This window comes from Lemur catta, chromosome 10, assembly GCF_020740605.2.
Source record: "Lemur catta isolate mLemCat1 chromosome 10, mLemCat1.pri, whole genome shotgun sequence".
Lineage (NCBI taxonomy): Eukaryota > Metazoa > Chordata > Mammalia > Primates > Lemuridae > Lemur > Lemur catta.
In genome coordinates this window covers 74,318,053-74,342,878 of record NC_059137.1, presented here as the reverse complement: position 1 = coordinate 74,342,878, position 24,826 = coordinate 74,318,053, and the positions used below count along the sequence as shown (strand labels likewise).

The 24,826-nt window shown below is 39.9% G+C and overlaps 1 protein-coding gene across 12 annotated transcripts in view; it reads right to left on the bottom strand.

Moving 5' to 3' along the window:
• Positions 1-964: 964 nt before the first annotated feature.
• The window catches only part of TLE4 (TLE family member 4, transcriptional corepressor), a 147,284-nt gene continuing 123,422 nt past the window's right edge, over positions 965-24,826 (bottom strand). For 11 of the 12 annotated variants that reach the window (XM_045563466.1, XM_045563467.1, XM_045563474.1 and 8 more), the window contains 12 exons: positions 23,376-23,495; positions 22,341-22,394; positions 21,688-21,840; positions 20,450-20,582; positions 19,904-20,097; positions 19,318-19,394; positions 8,270-8,519; positions 6,928-7,175; positions 5,375-5,522; positions 4,943-5,093; positions 4,503-4,579; positions 965-2,667 (listed from right to left, as the gene is read on the bottom strand). In XM_045563466.1, coding sequence (XP_045419422.1) covers positions 2,560-2,667; positions 4,503-4,579; positions 4,943-5,093; positions 5,375-5,522; positions 6,928-7,175; positions 8,270-8,519; positions 19,318-19,394; positions 19,904-20,097; positions 20,450-20,582; positions 21,688-21,840; positions 22,341-22,394; positions 23,376-23,495 — 1,713 coding nt within the window. In that variant the 3' untranslated portion in view covers positions 965-2,559. The remainder of the gene's footprint in view (positions 2,668-4,502; positions 4,580-4,942; positions 5,094-5,374; positions 5,523-6,927; positions 7,176-8,269; positions 8,520-19,317; positions 19,395-19,903; positions 20,098-20,449; positions 20,583-21,687; positions 21,841-22,340; positions 22,395-23,375; positions 23,496-24,826) is intronic. The other variant, XR_006737904.1, reaches the window with a different exon arrangement.

Here is a 24,826-nt window from a genome sequence, read left to right as displayed (position 1 = left end):
CCATCCTGCCTAGAGACATACCTTTGAAGATGATCACTTATCCCTGTATTTTCCTTGGTTTTCAGTTTTTCAGCTGGCCTTGACTGACTTGCTTGTCATCATCCGATGCAGCCAACTCATGGTACTCACACTGGAAGTGCTGCTTCCAATACAGCTGATGAATCCTGCTGAACTCTACTTACCGAGCACTAAAGAGTTAGCTTCTCTTACAACTGATCACTCCGGACCACTGTGGGGCTCCCAATCCCTAGCCTTCTATTCTATAGTTCCTTAAAATGTCAGATTTTGAGTCCCAGGACTTCAGAATTCTTAATTTATGCTCTTCCTTATGGTCAATCTTCACACACCCAACCAGCAGCAGCCCAAGAAGCTCGGTGTAAAGAATTCAGTGCATTACACTGGAAATGTTTCCCAAACCCAAATGGCCGGCAATGGTCTATATGGTCTAATGTAAAAGCACTGTTGGACCACAGAACTATCTACTATGACGGAAATGTGCCTAAAATTTGCACAGTCCAATATAGTAGCCATTAGCCACATGTGGCTACTCAACACTTGAAATGTAGTTAGCGTGACTGGTAAACTAAATTTCTAATTTTAACGAAATTAAATTTAAATATAATAACTACATATGGCTAGTGGTAACCATTTTGAACAGTGTAGTTCTAAAGTATCAAGATTTTGAGGGACATGACTACTTTTTGATAGACAATATTTTTACAAACCAAAGAGGTACTCAGTAAATATTTGGGAGCAATGGGTCATTGATAGCTTCTCTACCATCTATCCTTTCTAGCTCCTCTCAAATGAAAACAAAACCCTAACAAAAAGGGAAACAATAAAAAAAAACCACATTACTTTAACACCAATCTCCCTTGAATAAAACTAGTCATTTTTAATATGAGTGGCACAAAGATAAAATATAAACTAAATCCAGCAAAACAAAGAATTAGAAAAATAAGCATACTAGAAGTTATGTATGTTTAATGCTTAAAAGTCTGAATGCACAAACAATCTACCATTATAGAAGTACTGGTGGTCAATACAATGCATTAGAACTATGTACAATGCACAGTTTAGTATCAAAATTTTTCTACACTGTAGAGTTTTACGAAACTGTTAATGACATCAAACACTAAGCACTTAAGACACCATTTTTTTTTTCTGCTACCACATTAGGAACGTCAATGGACAGTCCATTTCAACTTGCAGCATCCATCCATTTCTAGTATGAAATTAAGTAATTTTCTACTTATACAATAAAGTTTATCTACACGGTTCTTTTGATTTTGATCCATAGCAGCAAAGGCACTGTACATCAGCAGATCCACAGACTTAAAAGATTTTTAAAGCATTCAAACGAAAAAATAATAAAAAAAGGAGTCACATATTATAGTTTAACAGCAACAACAACAACATAAAAGATAACACAATGTTTCTGGCACAATGGCACAGCCTGTGTCCATTTCAGGGACATCCAACTAAGACATGGAAAGAACCGGAGGTAAAGAAAGCAAGTCCTCATCCCAGGAGAGTCCGTTCTTTGTGTTTTTCAGAGGGAGGTCTCTGCAAACCCTCCTCTGCTGTCCTTGTTTTGTAAAAGACTTGACTTGCCCAGCGGTGGGAGTCCTTCCCGTATCTGTGCAGCTCCCAAAGAGCATGCCACAAAATAGCCATGATTTCTGTAATAACAAAACTGCCCAAAGATATATATCTCCCTTTGCAAAGAAACGTGGCAAAAATATCCAGAAGGGATTAAGTTCTCTCTTTGAGGCCAAATTTAATTTGTTCATCTGTCTATAATACAATAAAAAAGGGAATTAAAAACATATTACAAAGACACTTGTCAACAAGTCAAAAAAAGGAAAAAGAAAAAGTCCAATGACTTTTATCGAATATCATCTAAAGCTATAGATATATTGGTTAAAGTTGTCTAAATAGACCCAAATGAATATGACTTGGCCTGTCATGTTCTAATTGTTCAGCCAAATTTCCAAACGTCTTTGAAATAAGTAGAAAACAAAAACAGAAAAACCTAATAACAACACAGCAACATATTGCTTCCATGTGTAATTATACATTTCACATCTCTATATAGTTATTAGTCTACATTTAGTGACATTTCTAATCAATTATTTTAAACCTTCCTTTCCCCTCCTTTGCCAAAAAAAGGGGGGAGGGGTATCAAATACAACGCACCTTCATTATCAATGCAGGAGCAGACAGCTTTATTTAGTCAGTCATTGTTAGAAAGCCTTCTTTAAACAAAATAAATATATTACAGATATAATACATAATTAAAGATTCCATTCACTGTTAAGTATGCTTATTCCATGTTCTTCCAAGTAGATAGCTGAAGATTTGGTATCACAGGTTTTAATGAGTATTCACAATTCTATAGCAAGTAGGAAGTGGGGTCAAGGGAGGGGGTTAAACTCCACAACTGCAATGGGTATTTGAAATCCTTGGTTTTAGATGCGAGGGCAGGGGGTGAACAAAAAGAATGATAGAGCAAAGTGCTACAAGGAGAAGGAGTCCAGTCTGCATGAAGATTTGTCCTTAATAAATAACTTCATAAACCGTGGCCTTCTTATCCCCAGAGCCAGTGACAATGTATTTGTCATCCACAGAGATGTCACAGCTAAGCACCGATGAGGATTCTTTGGACTAGGAAAGAAACATACAATCAAACATGTTAAATATTGGAAGAAAATCCCATGAGTATGGGGAGAGGCAGGTCTGGAGGACTTGGGAGCAAATGCAAATGTAACGTGCTCACTGACCAACAGGAGCCACCATTAGGGAAATGCAGGCAAGACGCTTCCTTAAAATGACAGAGCTGGATGGGATCCACTGTGGGCATCACCTCACCAGGTTTGCCTAGAAGCTCTTGCACTGGGGACATCAGGTAGGCAGGCAAGTCAATGACAGGAGCACCTCTGCTGGTGAAGCAGGGCCCTATTTCAAACCATATTCTCCAGGACATAAAGGGGGGATGCTCTTACTGTGAAAAACCCTCAACTTCAGTCAGACAGCTTGGATTCAGGCTGAGCTGTGGAACACTGGACAGGTCACTTAACCTGCCTGAGCCTCAGTTTCCTTACAATGGCAAATAGGAGACATTTTACCTGCCTACCACCTCAGAGGCATGCAGCTGACTTCAGATGGGATAATACATGAGAAATGAGAAATAGCATTGAAAACACTATATTTAAAAAATAAAGAATGGAAAATATTCCTAGTAAAAAGCCTAATGTTCTCATTGTAGATACATGATACAAACTTGCAAGAGGAAAGAGGTTCAACAGTTAGAAAGAAAAATGTACCACACTTAGAGAGCCTGTATAGCATGTTCAATTACACTACGAGGAGAGTCAATGTTAACTTTTAACTGAATTGTACTCATTAAAAAAAAAGGAACAAACCACAGGATTTTAATCAGGACTCTGAATACTTTAAACACTTAAAAAATATATGTATGACATGCAGTTGCTAACCCACTCCCAGTGTTTCTCAAACTTTTAAAATCACAACTAATAATTTGAATTCACAACCTAGTACACACACAAGATATATACTTATACTTACTATAAAAGGTACTAATTTAAAAAAAATTTTTTTTTAAAAATGTCAAGTTGGGACCATCCAAAAGGCTGTGATCTACAACATGAAAAATCATTTATTAAATTATAAACCCATGACAGCAACAATCAGCTATTTTTGTCCTATTATCTTGCATATTTCCAGTGTGTTTCAGATTTAACTAAATTAATCTACTTTATGATGACTTAATACCTCCTGGTCAAGAAAACTGCAAATCTATTATTTCTGAAAAAACAACACTAGAAAATAACATCCTTAAATATAGAAGGTTAAAAAAGCCAAGTCTTTAGCTTGCTTATGAAATTCTCACATACCAGTAAGAGAGAGAGGAGACTGCGTGTGTGTGTTTATGTGTACCATGTCTACAATTTGGTCCTTCTACAGATAACTTCATAAAAGAAATATAAAGTCCCACCAAATCAATAGGTAGAATAAAAGCTTATAAAATTAATTAGGATTTATCAAACTTTTCCATAACACCTTCTTTGGGTAAAAATCGAAGAACTAATAATACTAATAGGAGTATATTTTAGCAAAGTGCTCAACTTTCAAAATAAAACATTTAAAAAGATACACACACAATTCACAGAAGACATAAAACCTCCACTCTAACATGAGAAAGGCCTGAGGATGAAGAGGTGGTGAACAGTGCACTGGGCAGCCCCGGTGGGACCTGGCCTCAGAGAACGATGGAGATTTTCCCCAGCTTCAGTGCTGTGACCCTCAACCTCCCTCGGACACAGTTTTCTTCTCTGCACAATGGGAATACTACTAGCTCCTACCTCCCAGGCCACTTATGTACATTTATCAATCTGAGAGAATGCACAGAGAGAGTCTGGTTAAACAACTGCCATGCAGTGAGCGCATGGTAAGTGGAAGCTAAACAAGTTCAGTGTTACCTGGAATATACTGGCCCCGTAAGGTGTTCTCCAGGCATTCAGAAGGTTGTCCTTTCCAGTGCTTACAAACCATTTGCCTACAAGAAAACGGTTTTGAAAAAGGCAGTATTTGTGTTACTTTGTCAGGCACTCAAGATTTGCTTTACAGAGCATCAAACTATTCACAGAGAAATCATCCATTTGTAAGAGACAAAAGTTTCTTTTCACTTCAAAAATAAAGCACACCTTCCTGGATTTAATGAGCATTTATACTTACGATAGGGCTAAAATGGAATAATGCCAGAATAATTGCATTAGAGAAGCAGGTATGTATAAGCAAGCAACATAGTTCTGAAGAGGGCCACATTAACGAACTAAAGGACCTAACTTGTAATGAAACCACAGGAAGGTGGAAAGAACAATTCTGGTTGACAGAAAATGGACAGAAGGAGCTTACTCACCACAGTGGGCAAACTTCAGCGACAGCACACAGCTCTCATGAAGATGCAGCTGGTATTTGTCTGGCTTGGTGACATGCAACACTTCCACGTTACTGTTCTCCATCCCCACCGCGAGCCACTCTCCGGTTGGGCAGTAGCCCAGAGAAAAGATCTAGAATTAAAGCAGGTAACGGTGACGGTGGCTACGGTGGACATGCTTTGTTTAACCAGTAGGTACTGTCTCTACTTAAATTATGAAGGAAATCAAGGTAATTTGAATTGAACAGAAAGACATTAAAGTCAAAAGGGTGATCCCAAAGTAGTAAGATCTCAAAGTGATTAATCCAGAGTCAAAAGTGACATCATCACATGGTAAGTGAACTGCCCCTTTTCTAGTAAGTCGTACGTTTCCTCAAACTACGTCTCTAAAGTGTCACGGTGCACAGACCGTACCTGGGAGGTGAAGTCGTGTTGCTGCAGCTGGCGCCCCTCTCGCAGGTCCCAGGACCTGACTGTGTTGTCCAAACCGCCTGTCCAGAGCTTGGTGCCATCATTAGAAATGTCAATACAGCTGGCTCCATCTGTATGGCCCTGGAATTGCCTGAAAATGTCAAAATGGAGGGAAAGCCCTTGAAAAGTTAGTTTTAAATTGAACTCAATTTAGAATTCCTTGATGATTCAATTTCAATACAGGCCTTATTTGTAGATTTCATTTTGATTTATTATGTTTTCTAATTATTCAAAGTAATAACAAAGCATATATGAAGAGATTAAAGTTTAACTGAGATGCTAAATTTCTTGTACTTTTTATTTTTAAATATTTAAGAAGTGCTTCAAATTACTCTTCCACAAAAACATGATTGATATTACTGATGGAAAAAAAATCTCTAAATAAATTAACAAAAGGAAACATACACCTACGCATATATAATATGAACTAATCAAAGGTATTCTGAGACCTATTCTATCACTGTGATATGAAGAAGAGAGAGAATTTAATTTTCCCTTCAACAAAGAACTGGGGATGTTACAGGAAGCAGATCAAGTCCTGCAGTGAGCAGCAACGTGCCTGTGGGTGGCTGTGCAGGACGGAGGGCCATGCTCTCAAGCAAGGCCTGTGGAAAGACACTGGGTGTGAGCTGCTGCCCCAGGAATCACTCCTGGCAAAATGTACAAAAGACACCGGGGGAAGAAGGGGTCAGAAGCAACTCCTCATCAAAGCCTTACCCATAAGCAACAAAAGTGATCGTTTATTTTGTTTTAGGATCTTAAGAGTTCAGTCCTTCAAAATAACAGACAGGCCTCTTCTTTTTACACACTCAACTTGTAGCTGGATTTAATTACAACCTTCTCACACCCTTTAGTTGATCATACTACATCTTGCTTACTGATCTCTCAGGGTGTTGACAGTTGGAGACTTGTTTCGGGGCTTTACCTGCCAACACCGACCTACCAATACTTATCCTTTACAATCTCATTTGTTAAGTTATGTCTATCCATCCCAAAAAGTGGGACTAGATAATCTAGACCCCACACAGTGCCGGGGCCCCATGGTAATTGCTAAATATTTACTGAAGGAATGGACATGGTAGATACATATGGCATCCAAGATAGCACCAGATCTCAGTTAGCAAGCAGATGGCAAATGATGTCTAACGAGCTCATGAGGTCACGTTAACCTTATGGATGCTGATCTATATCAAACTCACCTCGTTTTTTAAAAAACAGAAATTAGTATAATGTTAAAAAAAAAAAGAAGAAGAAAACCTCTTATAAAGTTCAAATAGTCAAAAGAAGATTTTACATTCATAATTTGTTTGTGGCACCCTAAAATAGACCTGTTCTTAACAATTTTTAGCAAGATAATTGTATTTCACCTATTCTCTCTCTGTCTCTCTCTCTCTCTCTCTCACACACACACACACACACACACACACACACAGGCGCACACTCTGGCACAATTTGGTAAAATCAGCTCCTCCTTACAACCCATAATGCCTACCTACCTCACCAAGGTCTGGTTGTGCAGGTCCCACACGGCGATGTTGCCGTCACTGCAGCACGAGAAGCAGACCTTGGAATCGGGGCTGATGGCCAGCGCGTAGCAGGCGGGGGCGGAGGATGTCAACTCTGCCTTGATGCGCGGGGTTGGAGCCGCCAGGTCCCAAATGGACAAAGTACTGGCTTCCCCTCCAACAATTAGGGTGCGACCATCAGGGAGCAATCTGCAGGAACGGATGTAGTTATCCCTGTTCTGTAGAGACAAAAACCATCAAGAGATTACTCATGAGGAAAGGAAAACAGCATTAACATGAGAGCAGAAATCCATAAAAGTATTGTGTTCCCTCCCGGTTTAATGAGCCATTTATACTTATGACAATGATAAAGTGGATTAATGCTAGAAAATTACATGAAATTAGGGAAGTACTTAAACTTGATCTACAAACCTTAGTACTGAGCTATTTAATCTTAATTAGCATCACAATGCAAAGATCTAGACCCACTCTCACCACGACCAAATTAACCAACTGCCTGTGTCATTTGCACACAGAGATACACATGTACACTAATGCAGGAGCTCTCCCAGTCCTGGGTACCCACACCTGAAAGCCTGGTATTCTCAGACTCAGCTCTGCTATTGAAAGGTCCTATCACCATTGCCAAGAAAGTGTCAGGAAGGTAAAGACACCTGGCAGTCTGTTCCTTTTGCCTGGCCTTGCATTATACGACTAAAAAGGGCATCACGGGTTTGATGAAGCTGCACCATTCAGAAGCAGGACTCGATCAAGGGATGTTAAGTAACAGGAAAAAAAAAAATCCTCCCAGCTCATGAGGTTACAAGAATCTTATGCACATTTAATTATGTTAAATTGATCTACCCTCATGCTACTGCAAAAATTCTACTACTGGTATAAGGGAGGAAAACCAAACTGAAATTCCCTAAGTAACTCAAGGGTAAGGCCAATGGAGCAGCTAAGGGGCTATCTAGTGCTTGCCACATGAAGTAGCAAGTTACTCTTTACACGTGACAGACTATGATATCTGAAACTATCCTGTGGGTTCTTAATTTTCTTAACTATTAGATAGGAAAGCAACTGGTTTGGCCTTTACTCATGGGAGGAAGGGTTAATGAAAACTGGTGCATGTGCCACACATGAAGAACCAGATCATTCTGCCTCAAGGAACTGAAAGAAGACAAGCCTCCAAGTGAAAGACCACAAACCACCTACCACCAACTACCCACCTGGGATCAATGCTGTGTGGATTTGCTTATATACACAGTTCTCCCGCCACCCCTTTCTGTTTTCTGAATGAAAGCCTAAGTCTTGTTCATCCGTGTTCACTCACCAGACAGTCGAGCTGAGAGACAGGACTCTTATTGCCAGGGTGGCTGATGTCCCAGACCTTGACGCAGCCCTTCCCACCCGTGTACACGTGTCTCGTGGGGTTGCTGATGGTCACCGCACACACCACCTCCCCGTGGTTGAGGGTGTTGATCTGGCGAGCGTGTCGGGGGATGCCGGGTCCGATGAGGGCGTCGGGGGGGAAGGGGACAGGCTGCATCTGACCGTCTGCACTGACATGGAAGGAGTACGCTCTAAGGCAAGGGAGAGGAGAAAAGGGAGGAAGAGGGGGATGTAAAAAAATGTTACTTAACTGTTCAGTGTAATGAGATGGAAATAAAACATTTTCAGTGCCCCTTGTGATTTGCAAGCAAGTCAAATTTACCCATACAGTGGAAAAAACATGATTTTCAGAGTCATATAGCTAAATCTATGATCAAATCTCAGGCTGACTCTTCACTAGCTGCTGTGTGACATCAGTAGTTACTTAGCTTCTCTGAACTTTAGTTCTAATCTCTAAAATGAAGAGAATGTTTTTTACAGCTCACAGAGAATTAAATGAGGTGACCAATGTTAAGTACAGCCCCTACCTTTTCAGGGGCACTCTGCAAACTTGCATTGCCTTCTACTTTGGGTGAATCACAGGCCTGCAATGAGATTTTGCCTCTAGTTCACGCTAAGCAAGTGACTTACTAGTAGAGATAAGTAAGCGAAGATCTCTAGGCTTACATTTTGAAAAGGCAGATGTGCCAAAAAAAAAAAAAAAGATAAAACCTTATGTTAATACCTCGATCAGACCTGACAATTACAAATCCTAGTAAATCCAAATGGAATGAGAACCTGAAAAAATGTCCCAGGCGATGCCCCCAAAGGCCCCCCTGAGAGTGAGTACCTATCAGCTGCTCCTTCTCTAGTTCATTTCCAGGGAAAGCCCTCAGGTTGTGGAAGCATTTGGTTCTAAAACACAGCTTAAATTAGAGTACCTCTCTCAACAGACTCATCTTTATTTTAAGGGGACTGAAGTCAGGAAGGGACTAGTGAGGCTGCTGTGATGCACAGTGGGTTTCTGGAAGCAGGAGATGCCAGCGGCGGGTGGGGTGGGAGGCAGCTTGGCCTGTCCTGGGGGCTATCATGGGCAACAGCCTACTTTTGAAATTAAGTCATTCTATGTTGGCATGGAGGTTGGGAATGTGCTCTGCTTATGGGAAGAAGTTTACAACAGACAGATGTACCAAGAAGAAAGTACTGTGGACGCACAAAGAACAGGAGGTTAGATCAAATTGCAGGGAAGATTTAGGATCAAACTAAAACAGTTTATGCTTCCTTAATGTAAAAATCTACAGGCTGGTCACATTCATCAAAATTTAGCCCATTACTGAGGGCCCTCATCAACTACCTGAATGTTCCCAAAAAGATGAGTGTGCACTGTGGCTGTGGAAGATGTGGGCACAGACAGTAGAGAGCTTTTGTTTTCTCTGTAAACTATAGACAGCTGTAGAAGAAAGTAATATCAGACTTGCTGAGGGGGACGGAGGTGGGAAGCCACTGGTGGAAGATATTCTTTGGGTCAAATCAACAGGACTGAAAGACACACTGGACATATGACCTGAGAGAGGGATAATGAAGAGGACTCTAGGGCTTAGAACCTGGGTCCACCTAGGCAGACCACACTAACTAGTGAAAACGACAGGGACCCATAACTCAGGGGTACGTAGGGACATATGTGAGGAGGTAAAGGATTTGGTTTTCTTGAACTTGAGGGCAGATGGAAATCCAAACAGCTATGATTCAGGAGAGAGATCAGATTAGAAATCATCCACGAAGTTGAAGCTAAGGGGGTAGAAAAAATAATCCTGAAGCAGATTATATGGTGAGAAGCGCAACAGGTGTAGAATCTAAGAGAATGGTGACATTTAAGGAATTCCCAGCAAGAGCAGTTAGGGAGGGAAATTACCAGTAGAGACAAGGAAGCAGAAAGGGGGGGAAGACAGTCAATCACACTACAGTTTACTAAGAGGTTCATCCAGTTAACATGCATTTCTTGAGTGTCCCAGCATGCCAAGCACTATAGTAAGGACTGGGCAAGAAAGAAACCCACACACCCTGTTCTCCTAAAGTTACAGCCTGGGGTGGAGGGCACATTCATCAGTGAGAGGCTCACTTAAATAACTATTAAAATGTCAGATGGTCAGTGCTACCAACAATTCCACCGTACTCTGGGAATCTGACAGTGAAGAGGACAGGGAAAATGGCAATGGGGCTGCATTTTCTAATGAGCATTAATTATCTAAAGACAGAATGATGATAAGGAATATGGCAAATATGAAGGCCACATGAGAGAGCATGTTTATTATCTATTTATTCAGCAAATATTTAAGTGTCCCATATATTCTGGGTCAGGGGTGAGGGACCTGTGGCCTTCTAGGTCCTTAAGTACAGCCTTTTGACTGAATTCAAATTTTACAAAACAAATCCTTTTGTTTTTATTAATACATTTTTGTTCTTTTATATTTTTATTTTTAAAATGAACGTATTTAAAATACAAAAGAATAAGTTTCAACGAAATAATCCTCCCAGATAGACCAGCACAATTAGAACATTAGTAAGCCACAAGGGTTAAACTGATGGCTGCTATGCTCATGGTCTAGTTCTAACTTCCCCTGCCTGACTGGAGCCATTACTGCACGAGGCTGGTTGGTGAGTCGAGTATGCCTGTCCGTTACCAGCTTTTGACAACAGTGCACTGTGTTTTTGTTTGAAGTGGAACTTGTGAAGAGTTGCACAGATCAACAGTATTTTTTAATTCTGTCTGCTTAACAGTCCATCATGTCAAAGAAGATCAAGAGAACGCTGAAGGAAGAAAACAGATTTTATAATGAGGATTGGAAATTGCAATATTATCTTATTTCTGCTAAAGATAAGATGATCTGCTTGCTCTGTGATACTGCAATATCAACATTAAAGAAATTCAATGCTCATCAGTGTTGTAACACTCATAAGGACCACAAATATTTTAAATTAGAGGGACAGGCACGAAAGGTTGTATAGCAGAAATTAAAGGATGAAAAGCAAAAGCAAAGACAATTCTTTCAAGCAGCAGTAAGACCTGGAAATAATACCACAGAAGCAACTTATAAAGTAGATTATGTATTTGGGAGAAAAAAGGGAAGCCATCCAGTGATACAGAAATTGTGAAAGAATGCATTCTTGAAGTTGGAGAATGCTGAGACCCTAATAACATTTCAAAGTACAAATAACTCCTTTTCAAGGAGGACAGTAACTGATTGGCAACATGAATTTGCCCTCAAAAGAACAACTTCATGCAATACTTCAAAAGGAAAATATTTATTATTCAATTGCTTTGGTAAATCCGCTGATATTACTGTTATGAAGAATTACTCACTTTGGGCATTCTCGTGAACAGAACACTGGGAATAGTTATCTTCAACAACTAACTTTCAACATAAACATCATGAAGTTGGACTGAATTTGGTAAATTTAGTGAGTATATGTACAGATGGCACACCTTCCATGACAGGAAAATATGAAGGCTTTATTACACAGATAAAAAGAATATTAACAGATCCAGATGCTCTCATTTCTTTTCATTGTATTTGTATCAGCAAAATCTTTGTGCTACAGCTACTATTTTAAGTGACACTTTGCAATAAGTTTTAAGTATTGTTAACTATATTAATACAAATGCAACCCGGCATCCTCAGTTTCATAACATGCTAAAGTTGAACAATAAGGTATTCAGTGTGGATTTGCTGTATCATTCTAAAGTGTGTTGGCTATGGCAGGGACAGGTTTTAGCCAAAATTTTATCTCTGTGAGATCAGATAAATTTTACAAAGAATAGAATCAGCAATGTGAATTATTGAAAGAAGATTTCTATAGGAATGCAGCATTTCTGTGTGATATGTAAATCAAAACAACTTGAATATTTCTTTGCAAGGTAAAACTAAGTCTATATATGATATAGACCATGCTGCAACCAAAATGCAAAAAATCCAAGCAATTCGAAAAAAAACTACCTTTTTTCAAAATACTTCTTCAAAAGGAAATTTCGGATGATATATGCAAATCATTTGAAGAATATGCAGCTGTTATAGACCTATTAATTGGAGAACACAATGAAAAGTTCACTAACTTTGAGAATTCTGACATCACACTCAAATTAGCATTTCAGCCTCACCTAACTGATACCACCAAGACACCTAAAGAACTACAGATGAAATTGATTGGGCTCTCAGTAGATGACATTTTAAAGTCATTGTTTGATGCTAAGAAAGATCCAATTGAAATATGGAAAAATGCAGTAGAATACCCACCCCTTCTGCAACCACTTATTGCTGCAAATCTACATTCTCCTACCTAACCAAATCAAGACACCCTTAAGGTCACAAATGACAGCTGTCACAAATGAAAACTGAAACTGTGGGACTTCATAATGAAACCAAATATTCAAATACTTTCCAACAGAAAACAGGCAAAACAAAGTCATTAAAAGGTTAGTTAACTTTAAAATTAACAAATAGTTTCCATTTTTAAAATTATTAAGTACACAAACTTTTACAAAATAACGTATACTGTAAAGTATATCTAATTGAAGTTTCTTGAATGCAGCCTTATTTGATTACAGCTAAATTAATGCAGACTTCCAACATGAAAAGTATCTCCACCCTTGAAGCCCTAAGTGTTCAGGTGCTATTCAGGTGCTGTAGAATTCAAGGTGCACAATATAGACAAAGTCCCTGTCCTTAACACTGGTCTACATCCTAGAGGGAAAAACAGATTAATACATAAATAGGTAAGTAACCTCAGACAGTGGTAAATGCTGTTACACACACAGCGTTTCAGAGAAAAGAGAGTAGGGGTACATTAAGAGTGGTAGTTGGGTACTGCTCTCTGAGGAGGCAGCAGAGGAGCTGATACCTGGAGGAAGGACACAGGCCTTAAACATATGTAGAGGGGAATGTGTCAGAGAGCGGGAACAGCAAATGCAAAGGCCTTGAAGCAGAACAAGCAAGGAGGCCAGAGTGCACTCAGTGGAGAGTGACAGGATATGAGATCGAAGGGAGAGGTAGGGGCCAGACTAAAAAGGGCCTTGTAGGCTGTGATGAGAAGTGTGGATATTATTTGGAGTAGAACAGGAAGCCATTTGAGACTTGTGCAAGGGAGTGACATGATTCAGTTAACATTTTCAAATAATCTTCTGGTTGTTGGGTGAAGAATAAATTGTAGGTGGCAGAATAAAGAAACTAGTCAGGGGGCTAATGCAGCTATCTGGGGAGAAGCCAGTGGCTAGGGACTGGGAGACAGTGAGAATTAGAAAGAGAATTTGGAATTGAAAGGATCACTCTGGCTGGGTGGAGGCACAGAAGTTGCACTGGATGGAATGCTTTGATTCTGGAGGTGACACAGTTAGGGGTGATTAACAAGCTCTTCTTTGTGAGCCTATAAATACAGGTAACTAAAGTCAAGTAGGGCAGATGTTCACTAGAGATGAGATGGTCCAAGAACCAAGATGAGGTCACTGGGGGGGATATCCTTATGGGTACCAGAGTCAACCAGGATGATGGCAGGCTCTGAATGAAAGACTCTTAAGCCATGTGTCAAGTCTTCACATATTGGAGAAATACCCCCACAAGGTGGAAGGGGGGTAGTCAAATGGCACAAGCCTGAATGGAGCAGGGTTTTCACAAAAGGGTAGAGGAGTTCTCTTTCAGAAGAGGCTGGGGAAGGTGGGGCAACCACAGCCCTTATCAACCCCCTCAATGGCCCTGGGGCCAATGAATGAAATGAAAGGTCACCCCCCCTTAGACAGCTGCGGTGAAGGGGTGACTGCAGGAGAAAGCCAGGTTTCAGTCTAAGTAAGGATGGGAAGGCAGTAATGCTCATAAAGAAAGGCTGAGATTCTAAGGGATGACAACTGAGAAAAAGGCTAATTGATTTAGCAATTAAGAGGTCATGGAGACTAAATCGTAAAGGAAAGGAAAAAAAGGTTATTCCAAGTTTAGACGGTGTTATACATTCTTAATGATAATTTATTTGAAAAGACATCTTGTATTCCCCTCTAGAATCACTAAATGGTTTTTTAAAGAGCCTTGAGAATTTAAATAGTTAAGAAACCAGGCACACAGTTCTGTCAAGGTCTTCAACAGGACTTTCTTCAACTCAACCACAACCACCCTGTGAGCACCTACTATGTTCCTGAAACTTCCTTTTAAAGAGTCCAGGTGATTTGCAAGAGTCTGCTTTATTAAGGACGTAATATGGCCCTCTCTCTGTTTGCTATTAATATATGTAAAAGACACTCAGAACTGGAAAAGATAAAGCTCTAGTACATACTTATTACCAGATTTCAACAAGCTCTGTGCTTGTTATCTAGCAAAGAGTCCTGGAATGTGTACAGTCAGTCAACATTTCTAGGAATCAGAGAAATAGACTCAAAGACTATTCTCTTTCTATCCAATTAAATGCATCAGTATGTACCAAGTACCTCCTAGCCACATACTCTGACTCAAAGTCAAGCTAAGGATACAAAATTAGGTGAGGCACCTGGCGTTGCCCACAACTGGCTTATAATCTAGGAAGTATGATGAGACAAGTACAGAAGTGACTACGTGGTTTAAAAAGAAAACCACAAGTTTATGCTTCATGACAGACATGGTACTAGAGATGGGTTTTAACGAATCGGAGGATTTTACCAAGGAGTGAGGAACATGGAAAACACATTGCAGATGGTCAGAATAGAAGAGAACAAGGACTCCAATAAAAGAGGTGAAATGATCCAGGAAATCCCTGGATTGGTTTTAATCAAAGAATTCATTTACTTAACCCCACGATAAGTGGGTAGAGGAGCTGGCTAAGCACAATCTGATGAAATATACAAGATCTATATCTATATATCAATACAATACTCTGTATCGTTATATCAATATAATGCTAGAAAAGGGAGGGCTGACAATGCTAGGCTGAGAACTCCCCAGAATTTGCCGAAGGGATTTTTTGTGGGGGAGAAGCGGTGTGACATTACTGGGCAAAGCCAATCATAAAATAAACTTGGTAGCAAGAAGCATGGACAGGAGGAATAATAAATAATTATTCCAATAATGTAGGGGAGAGATACTGGAGGACCTCAACTAGGCAAGGGCAATGATGACAATCTACAAAGAAGAGTGGACATAAAATTCTGTAGGACCTAATTTACGAGCTGTGAGAAGGGAGCCAATAGTAACTGAGTTTCTGAGCTCAGGAGATAAGAAACAGGGTACTTACAAAAATGGGTGGGGGAAGGGCAAATTGGGAGGAAGACAGTCTACAAAAGTATTTTCTGAATATAATCAATTTGAGGTCCAGGTAACATACATTTTCTAGTTATTTGAGATGTTGAACAAATAACGAGAAACACGGGGCTGAAGGGAGAGGGTACAGGGAGTCAGAGAAATACAGTGACCTACACTCCCCCAACACGCACACACCACACGGTGACAAGAACAGAAGACAGTTGAAGAAAACGTTAAGTTTGAACTTCTAACAAAACATCATTTCATGCAGTCCCAGCATCTGCAATTCCCTCTTTTTAAAATATGTGCACTGAAGTCGTTATTTTAATTGGATCATCATCACTTGATGAAGACCCAGAATATTTGAAGAAGGTCCTTGACCTTCCCACCTCCACGTCATTCTACCCTCTCTAAGAGGCCCAGTTTTGTTACGCTGCACTCATCTCTCTCATGATGCAGAACACCTTCTCCAAATTTTCAGTGTCTCACAAGATGGGACTAGACCTTGAATTCATAATTAAAGGCCTGGCTAGTGTAGTTTATGAGGTATGATAGAAAGCTACGTACTAAATAGCATTGGAACACACAAGTTAGTAATACCCATCAATAAGTTATTTGTTGCTGACTATGTATCAAGTATTATTCCCATTTTGAAAAATCTTGCTTTATAAAAACAAACAAATGCAACAGAGAAAGATTTCTGAATTGTGAGTAGCCTGGGACCCATTAACTTGAGAGCTTTTGTTTGTGCTGCATTCACATGTCATAACCCATACAATTAGTACTGTGGTTTTCATCAAATAGTTATACACCATTCACAGAAGTCTCGTTTTTAGTAGTCAGTGAGGGAGAAAGTCCATTTTTGGCTTATGTTGAAATTAAACTACATTGTCATTCCAATTACATATGGAGTGGAAACTCTGCTAATTCACCTGAATAGACAGGAGGATCCAATGTGAATTATCAAATAAATGCTACTTTATTCATTAGTTTGGAACAAGCGTTTAATTATAATTTTTGATACTATCTAGCAATTCATTTTGTAAAAATAATTAGGACAGAGATGCACAACTGTTGTAAGTCTTCGTGGAGAAAGACAGTTACTTTGTGAGCATATGCAGTGGAAGAGGCGGCTAGGTGATTTATTATGTTTTATGTTTTAGCATACTTTAAAGTTTTCTGTTGAAAAATATGCACAAGACAAAGTTTCACAATTCTGTATCTTATGATCTGGAGAGCCATAAAATCATTATAATCATTCTGCTATAAAAATCTATAATAAAAGTATATTACCTCTATATGCATATAAATGACTGTGAACTTATATGTCTTGATGGCCTGTTACATAAAGACATGCCAGTGACAGAAAACGTGAAATCTAATTACTCAATCAAATCTTCTTCCTCACATCCCTGGTTCACAGATGAGAGCCTAGCGTAGCTCACAAAGTTAAGAAACTGTATGTGAAGTCACTCCTCCCTGTGGTCCACTGGCAGAGTCAAAATTCAAACTTCAATCTGTCACACTTCTGAATCCATACTCTGTTGATAACATCACATGCTTTTTGGTATTTCTGGTGAAGTGTCATTTGCCAATAGCATTAAATGTGACTCCATCGCTCCCATGTACAAAAATCTTCCGATTCATTAACCTACCCAAAGGATTTTAAGCATTTTATAAAGCCAAAAGTCAAGACTGGAGGAAGGAAGGGAGCCCAGTTCCAGGCTCAGTAGCACCACCTGAGTCAGACCAGCTGCGATTCTACAGCAGTTTAACTGGCCAGAACCCCCAAACCATGACTGTCACTGCTTCTTTAAATACACCCAGCACACTTAGACTCCTTGTGGCCTTGGAGCAGCAGCTGAGGCAAAAAGCATCACCTCATTCTCTCTAGTAGTTACATTCTCTCTCTAGGTACAACTGCTGGTTACCTAAGTGGTAACTCTGAAAAGAGGATGGTACTTCTTCCCTAAAGGAACTCTTCTATCTCCCCTACAAGTTCATATGAAACTCACAGGTATTTGAGTCATTATTTGATTAATCCCTATGACCTTGTTATTTAGTCACTGCTTGAAATACACTCAACTTTCACCTTCAAATACAGCAGAGTTCTTGGTCAACAAGACTTGTCAGTCAACAACTATTTGCAGAACACACACAGGTACACAGAATTTTATGCTAATTGATATTTATACCTTCAACTCTCAAGGAACTCAAAATCTAATTTGCCTTGTCTTCCTTATTAATCAGTCAAATATTTACTGAGCAACTTGGCTATGGAGCCTGCACTGTGTTTGATGCAATGAGGAAGTTTAGGGAAGAGTCTATAGAGAAGTTACAAAAGGAGGAACCAAGAATCTGATTCATCAGATGGAAAGTAGAGAAAGGGTCAAGGTCAGGCATGTTCAACACCAATAGGGCAGGGAACATGGGGAGGAAAAGAGGATACAGACACAGCACCAGGGTGACAATTAAGTGCCTAAGTGTGAGGTAGCGAATATACAAGCAGGGAGGTCAGAGAAGGAAGAGATGGCATATGTTCAATCATTCATTCTCTGAATAAATATATATTGTGAGTACCATGAACCAGGTGCCATTTTAGGCAGTGGAGTAATTTCTATAACTGAATAGCAGAAAGTTCTGCTCTGCTCTCATATAGTCAAGTGGGGAGAGGCAGATAATGCCACAAATAAGCATAAAAAATGTAGGGGAATAGGAAAGATAATAGGGAGGAAGGGAGACAGGGACGGTAAGGTTGTCAGGGCAAAATACTCTGATAAGATGACATCTTAGAGGACTTAGACAGTAAGACACAGAAAAAGTATTACAGGAAGGAGGACTATTGAGAGCAAATGCCTTAAGGCAGGCCAAGCCTCCGGGAGACAGGGCCTTTAACTGCTCTTGAGGGTCAAGTGTGGATAACGCTGAGACTAGGAGGTGGTATACATATGCACATATAGTGACAGAGGGTATACCCACGAAAAAAGCAATGCAAATAAACATACACATGTGACTAACAAGGCAAGGAGGGTCTGCAGGGGATGCTTCCCGAAAGAGAGGAGAGAGAAAGCCAACTGGAATTTTAAAGGAAAGGCCAGTGTCACTTTATAGTAAGTCTTCCTATCTGGGAAGATGAAGCCAATAAGCAGAGAGCTTAGGAAGTAATAAAAAGGTGCACTGGATTAAAATGAAGGATGTGGAATGAGATACAGCGAGAGATCAGAATGTACAAGAGGAGGCTGGAACAACTGGTGTGTTGTGTTTCGTCTGTCATGACTCAAGGGGACTGTGAATAAAGAGTCTAGACGCCCAGCACAGTCCAAGAAGCCAATCGAGCAAGTCACCTTTTCTGAAAATAGAACTGAGCGTAAATGCCCTGATTTCCTCTCAGCCTTTGAAGTTTGGCATGTCTTCTCCCGATATATTCAAATTCTGAGCATCCAAGTTCGCACATAATAATCAGACTTTTTGAACAAAGAATTGCCTTGAAATCAACAATAGATGTAGAGAAGACCTGACTGCTGGAGATACCTCTGCAATTTGCATTTCCATATTAAAGCTCAAGATTTTAAACTGAACGTATAAAACCCCACTTCATTACCTGTTTTCTTGTGCTAAGCAAAATGAAAAACACCTTGCAAGCTAAAAAATGCAAACCAAGGGAACCACCCCCAATACTGTCTAGCAGGGCTCAAAGTCTAAGGGGCCAGCAAGGGACCAGGGCTTGGCGTGCAGAGTACAAAGACGCAAAAGTACTCACGGTTTTCCTCCTGGAATGCCTGTCAGGTTTGGAGGTATTGCTGGCACGCGCATGTGATGATGCGGATCAAATCCCACCTAGAATTTTTCAAAGCAAAACAACAAAAAACACACAAAGTTACATTAACCTGTTTCATCCTACTTAAAATCTATTCTAAAATCTGGGAGAACAGATCCTTTAAAAATAAGATTTTAGAGATATATACAGAAGTATTTATTGATGAAATGATAGGGTGTTTAGGATGGAAATGTACTTAGAGATGGAACGTACATGAAAACATATTATACTAATAATTATGGAAGCTCATGATAGAAACAGAAGGCACATTATATTCCTTATACTATGTGATCTAATTTTATTAGGTTTAAAATTTCCAAAATAATAATTTTTTTAAAAGACATACAGAAAAAAACTCCCTCACCTTACAAAACAAATGGTTCTCAAGACATAATTACATGCAGCTTAATTTATAAATACACACATATCCCTCTCTAAATACCTCATATTATATAAACTACATTTAAAAATTATGTATGACAATTCTCTGTGCTCGGAAACATTATTTTGTAAAAGCCCACAAACATACCACCGGGGACCGCCCGTAGGCAGCGGCGGCAGCAGCGGCGGCTGCAGCCGCGCTCATCTGAGGGGAGATGTTGTGCAGCCCCGCATAGGCAGCTCCAGGGCTGGTCAGCTCTCCATTCATCCCAGCATGGGGCACAATCCCAAATGGGGTTGGATACGGACAAGGTACTGCCATCGGGGTCCTCAGGCTCGAGGCTGCAGACCAAAATGGAAGGAAGAAAGAGAAAAACCGAGAACACAGGAAACAATATTGAAGACATTCTTAAATACATTAAAAATTAGAATCCATGGTTCAAATGAGCTTATTTTAATATTTTTAAGTCATTCAAGGCTTCAGAGGAGTTCATTCATTTGCCTTATTTTACGGAACACCCACCATGTGCCAGACAGGGTTGGTGACAGGCGCTTGGTTCAGGTTAAACAACTTTGTCTAACTATCATTCAATACTGGTCATTAGTACTTTTAGTGTATTACACTCTTTAAATTGCTTTAAATTCTTTAAAAACAGAAGAATATATATATAGAAATAATTTTTTTCTTACTAACCCAAGGGGTCGACTCCTGGTGGTTTTCCAGGTACAGGCCTCAATCCAGGAGTGGAGTTACTGCCTGGGGTGGGTGCATCAGTTCGTGGAGTAGGGGTATTGGACTTTGAAACAGGAGTAGTAGATTTTTCATTCTAACAAGAGATACGAAGAAATGTACCAGCAATTAGAACATGGTTTGAACAATGATGTTAAACATTAAAAAGGTAAAGAACACAAAAAGGAAAAGAAAAAAAGGAGAGGAAGAAGAGAAACGGAAGAGGTTCTTCAGCTTGGGCCTTTCATTTCTATAAAACTAGTCCCGGTCAGACAGAGGCAGAATGAGGCTGGCAAACCCTGATTCCCTGACTGTGACTGGCCATTTGCTGGTGGCTTTGGTAAAGAGTGAGTGGTTTAATGTTGGGCTCCTGGTGGATTGTTCACATCACAAGAGAATTTCTGGTTAAGAGGTTCCCTTAGAAAAAAGACCCAATCTTGAATCATCAGAGAGACTCAGTACACAGAAGGCCAAGAGAAAACAACAGGAAAAAAAACTTAATCTAGCCCTCTGCCAGACATATCCCCCTAATTTGCAGACAAATTGAGGGATTTCCTTTCCTTTAGCTGTGAATTCCAAAGGTTATTTGAAAACTAGTTTGTCTTTTCTTCTTAGATGTTATATTACAAGGAAATAACTGGTGAGGATAAAAGATGACACACCATGCAAAAATGCAATTAACTACACAGCCACAGAAGAAAAGGGTGCAGAGAGATTATCCTGACTCATGAACAGTTCATTTCTGCATTTGTGATTTGTGGTGTGAGTCAAGGTAGACATTTGTAAATGACAGATTACTTTAGATAAGAAGGGAAAATTATTGCAGTCATCTGTAGCTTGGTAATTCAAACAAAGCTAGCAACAAAATCACATCCAAGCCCTAAACTAAATTTACCATAAAAACTCAGGTAACAAAACCATCCCTGTAACCCCAGTGTACGTTTTTCATCTTTGCTAAGATCCCTCTCCTATCCTTGCAAAAGGAATCACAAAACAAACACCCATCGCTGACAAGTTAGTAAACTTATCCTTTTCCAAACATACTTCTGTCAATTAAATACTGAACATATACATATATTTAGAAATAAAAGTCTTAGAGAAAAATGTGAAAAATGCAAAAATTAAAAAAAAAAAATTGAAATCGAACCCAAACATCACCTCGAGATAGGCACCACTGAGAAAGATGGTAAAGAGCTGCTTACAAGGCTAAGTTCTTTGGATTTGGAGGAAGGAGTACTGCTGGAAGATGCAATAGAGGCTGGACTAATCGGGGCATCTTTCTTGAGTAGGCGTGTCTTGTCCAGGCCATTCTCTCTTGGAGAATGTGCTGGGCTCCCTCGAGGGGAAGATGGATCCTACAAAGGAACATCATGAGTAGTAATGCAACATAGCACAATCACAATGCTGGGGTCCTTGAGTGTGGACATTTCTAGCCAAGAGCATTTAATAGCTTAGAAGTGCAAAATGTTCTAGAATAGATAACAAGCCTCACTGAAACTGCCAAATAAAAGATTCTGTATTGAGGCCAAAGAAAATACTACAATATTTGTAGTACCTATTTAAAACCAAGACCCCATCAATCTGCAAGTTACTTGTCAATGAGATCAGCAGGCTGACCACAGATACCTGGTGTGCATTCACTGAGGCAGAAAAAGACACTTATATTTCATAGAAAAGAACAGCAACAAGAAAAGGACCAGTAGTAACATATATAATCAGTAATAGATAATTTTTCATTTAAATAAAAAGTGAGTCCCTTTAGAAATTAAGAAAGCATTTTAAATACTAATTGTCTGGACACTAGTCTTTGTTGTAGCCGGCTAAGACTAGGAAATTAAAGTAGCCACAAACATACCTCATTGGAAACGTCAACCACCAAGTTGTCATCACTCTTCTCACCATCGCTGTCCTGCATTGAGAAGTGAGACGCATTATTTCTCCCCCCGGCAAAATATACCACATTTTTAGCCAGATTTAGCCTAGATAAATCCAGATTAATTCCTCATATATTATAAAAATGAACTGTACTAAACAATGTTAAGCACTTTAACAATGTACTGTTTTCTTCTTTAATCCTCATGATGATTTTATGAGCTGAGAAATACGATTCCATTTTCCAGTTTCAAAAATTGGAGTTGATGGCTTGCTTATTATTCTAGAATAGAGGCTGCAAACTGGCATGCCTGGGATAAATCCAGCCTACAGATGGGCATGGTTTGGTCTGTCAGTGTTTTAAAAAACTGAGTAAGTAGCCACAATGTTAAAATTAGGAGGTAAAAATCCAGATTTCTAGTTTCTCATGAGGCCTACAGCCTTGCAAGGGGCTCCAGCAGGGGAAGCAGAACAGGGGCCACCTGTCTCCACACCACTCCCACCCAGCTTGCTCCCTTTCACTCAGGGACCTGCCCAGACACTAGCACAATATGAGCTTCACCCCATGTTAGGGACAATCTGGATGTCTTTGCAAGTTATATTCCACAAAACTTGACGCACATGAGTCCATCTAGGCATTTTAACAAATTTTCCATGATTTTACATTTTTCCATAACATCTCTAGCTAACCACAGGAAATTCAACTATCTTGAAATATTTGGGGAAAGCAAATACACTTATAGAAATAATAACATGTAACACCCAAACCTTCTATTAGCTACCAGACGATGCACTCTACGCCATCCTCCCACATACACACGTGCATGCACCAGTAGACACACTGGCCTTCAGCTCGCCAATGAGACAGAGCTATAAATGCAATAAATATGTTCTTTCTCCTAAAGGATGTTGTTATCCTGTGTTCTAGTGTTGGCTGGTAATAGTCAAAGGGTGAAACGACTGCTGATAAAAACCAAGGCCAGCTGGCCTCCCCTAAAGCAAAGGTGAATGAACTTACATAACGAGCTGCAATTTCCTTTTCTTCAGTTTTCTGCTTTTTGCTCTCTGAGGAGTAGTCTGTGGAGTTTCTGTGCTTCTCAGCACCTCGGAAACTAGCTGATGGGGATACCGAAGAGCTCTGGAATTAGAAGGGGAAATGGTTGAGAAATGATCACCCCTTTAACAGAGCGACTTTTTTAGTTACTTGAGACTCTCTTCTTTTTGTTCTTTAGTGCACACTTGCAAAGCTGTTAAGGAGATAGCAGAGGGGGGAGGAGATCAAAGGAAGAAGAGAACAGAGGTACAGAGGGAAAGGTTAAGGAAAAAAAGACAAGAGGGAAAGGAATGGAAAAAAATGAACAAGCAGGAGGAGGCAAAGAGATGGGATAGAGGGATGAGAGGAATAAAAAAAAGGGTGGCAGGGGATAGTTAAGCTCAAAAGAGAATGGGTTTGGTCCAAAGGATATGTTTATATTAATATTACACTGTGGAAGCACAATTAGAAAGCTGGGAAAGGAAGCAGATACAAGAGAAAAGGGAAGGAAGAAAAGGAAGGGTTTTTTTTTTTTTTTTAAAGCTTGCTGGTCAATGGGGGAAGCAGGATTTCCAGTTTCTATACATAAACTATGAATAAAGTTGGGCTTACAAGGTTAAACAGTAATTCTTCAATGAAAAAAGAGGAGAGGTAATCTCTGGAGATTTGAGCACCCAAATATGGTGATCATGTGACATGAAGGTCATATTTACAGCATTTTGCTCAGCCCTGTATCTTAAAGGGCCTATTGCCGAGTGGCAGGAAAGACAATACCTACAAAAATGCACATTATTCCTTTCTGACTCCCAGAGTTTTTTTCATGGGCTTGCTCTTTTTAATTTCTAGAAACCCGGGAAACTAAATTATAGGGCTAGGGAGTGGAGAAAGACAGACCATGCCTCTTTGGATGACAGTCAGGTTCGGGCCACATGCTTTACCTCTGCTTTCATGGAGCCCTCAACTGCAAGAGTCCCCCCTCCTGCCACACACACAAAAGAAGCACCAGTGGCCCGATGTGAAGCACAGAGAAGGAATCTGTCCGTCATGAAGGCCGGGTGGCAACTGGGCACATTTAGATGCTACGAGAGCTTAGTATCATGGATGAGAAGTGAAGAAATCACCGATGAAAACTGGGGCTAACCATGGCTAGTGACTGTGTTACAGGCAGACCAAAGGAAGACCTAAATACAGCTGAAGTGTGAGAGAGGGAGCTGGGCTGAGCAGGGCTGCCCTACTGAGGAGTGGATGGCAAAGACCTGAGTAGCAAAGTCACTAGGTGGGACACCAGGGCAGGACTCCCAACTGTGAAATTAACCTAGCCCAGGGTAAAAAGCACTGGTCTTGGAGAGCAGTAGAGAGAATACCTGAAGATAAAATGTCTAAGGAAAAAAGTTCTAGGAAGAACAAAGAATTACTATCAGAACATCCTTGCCTGG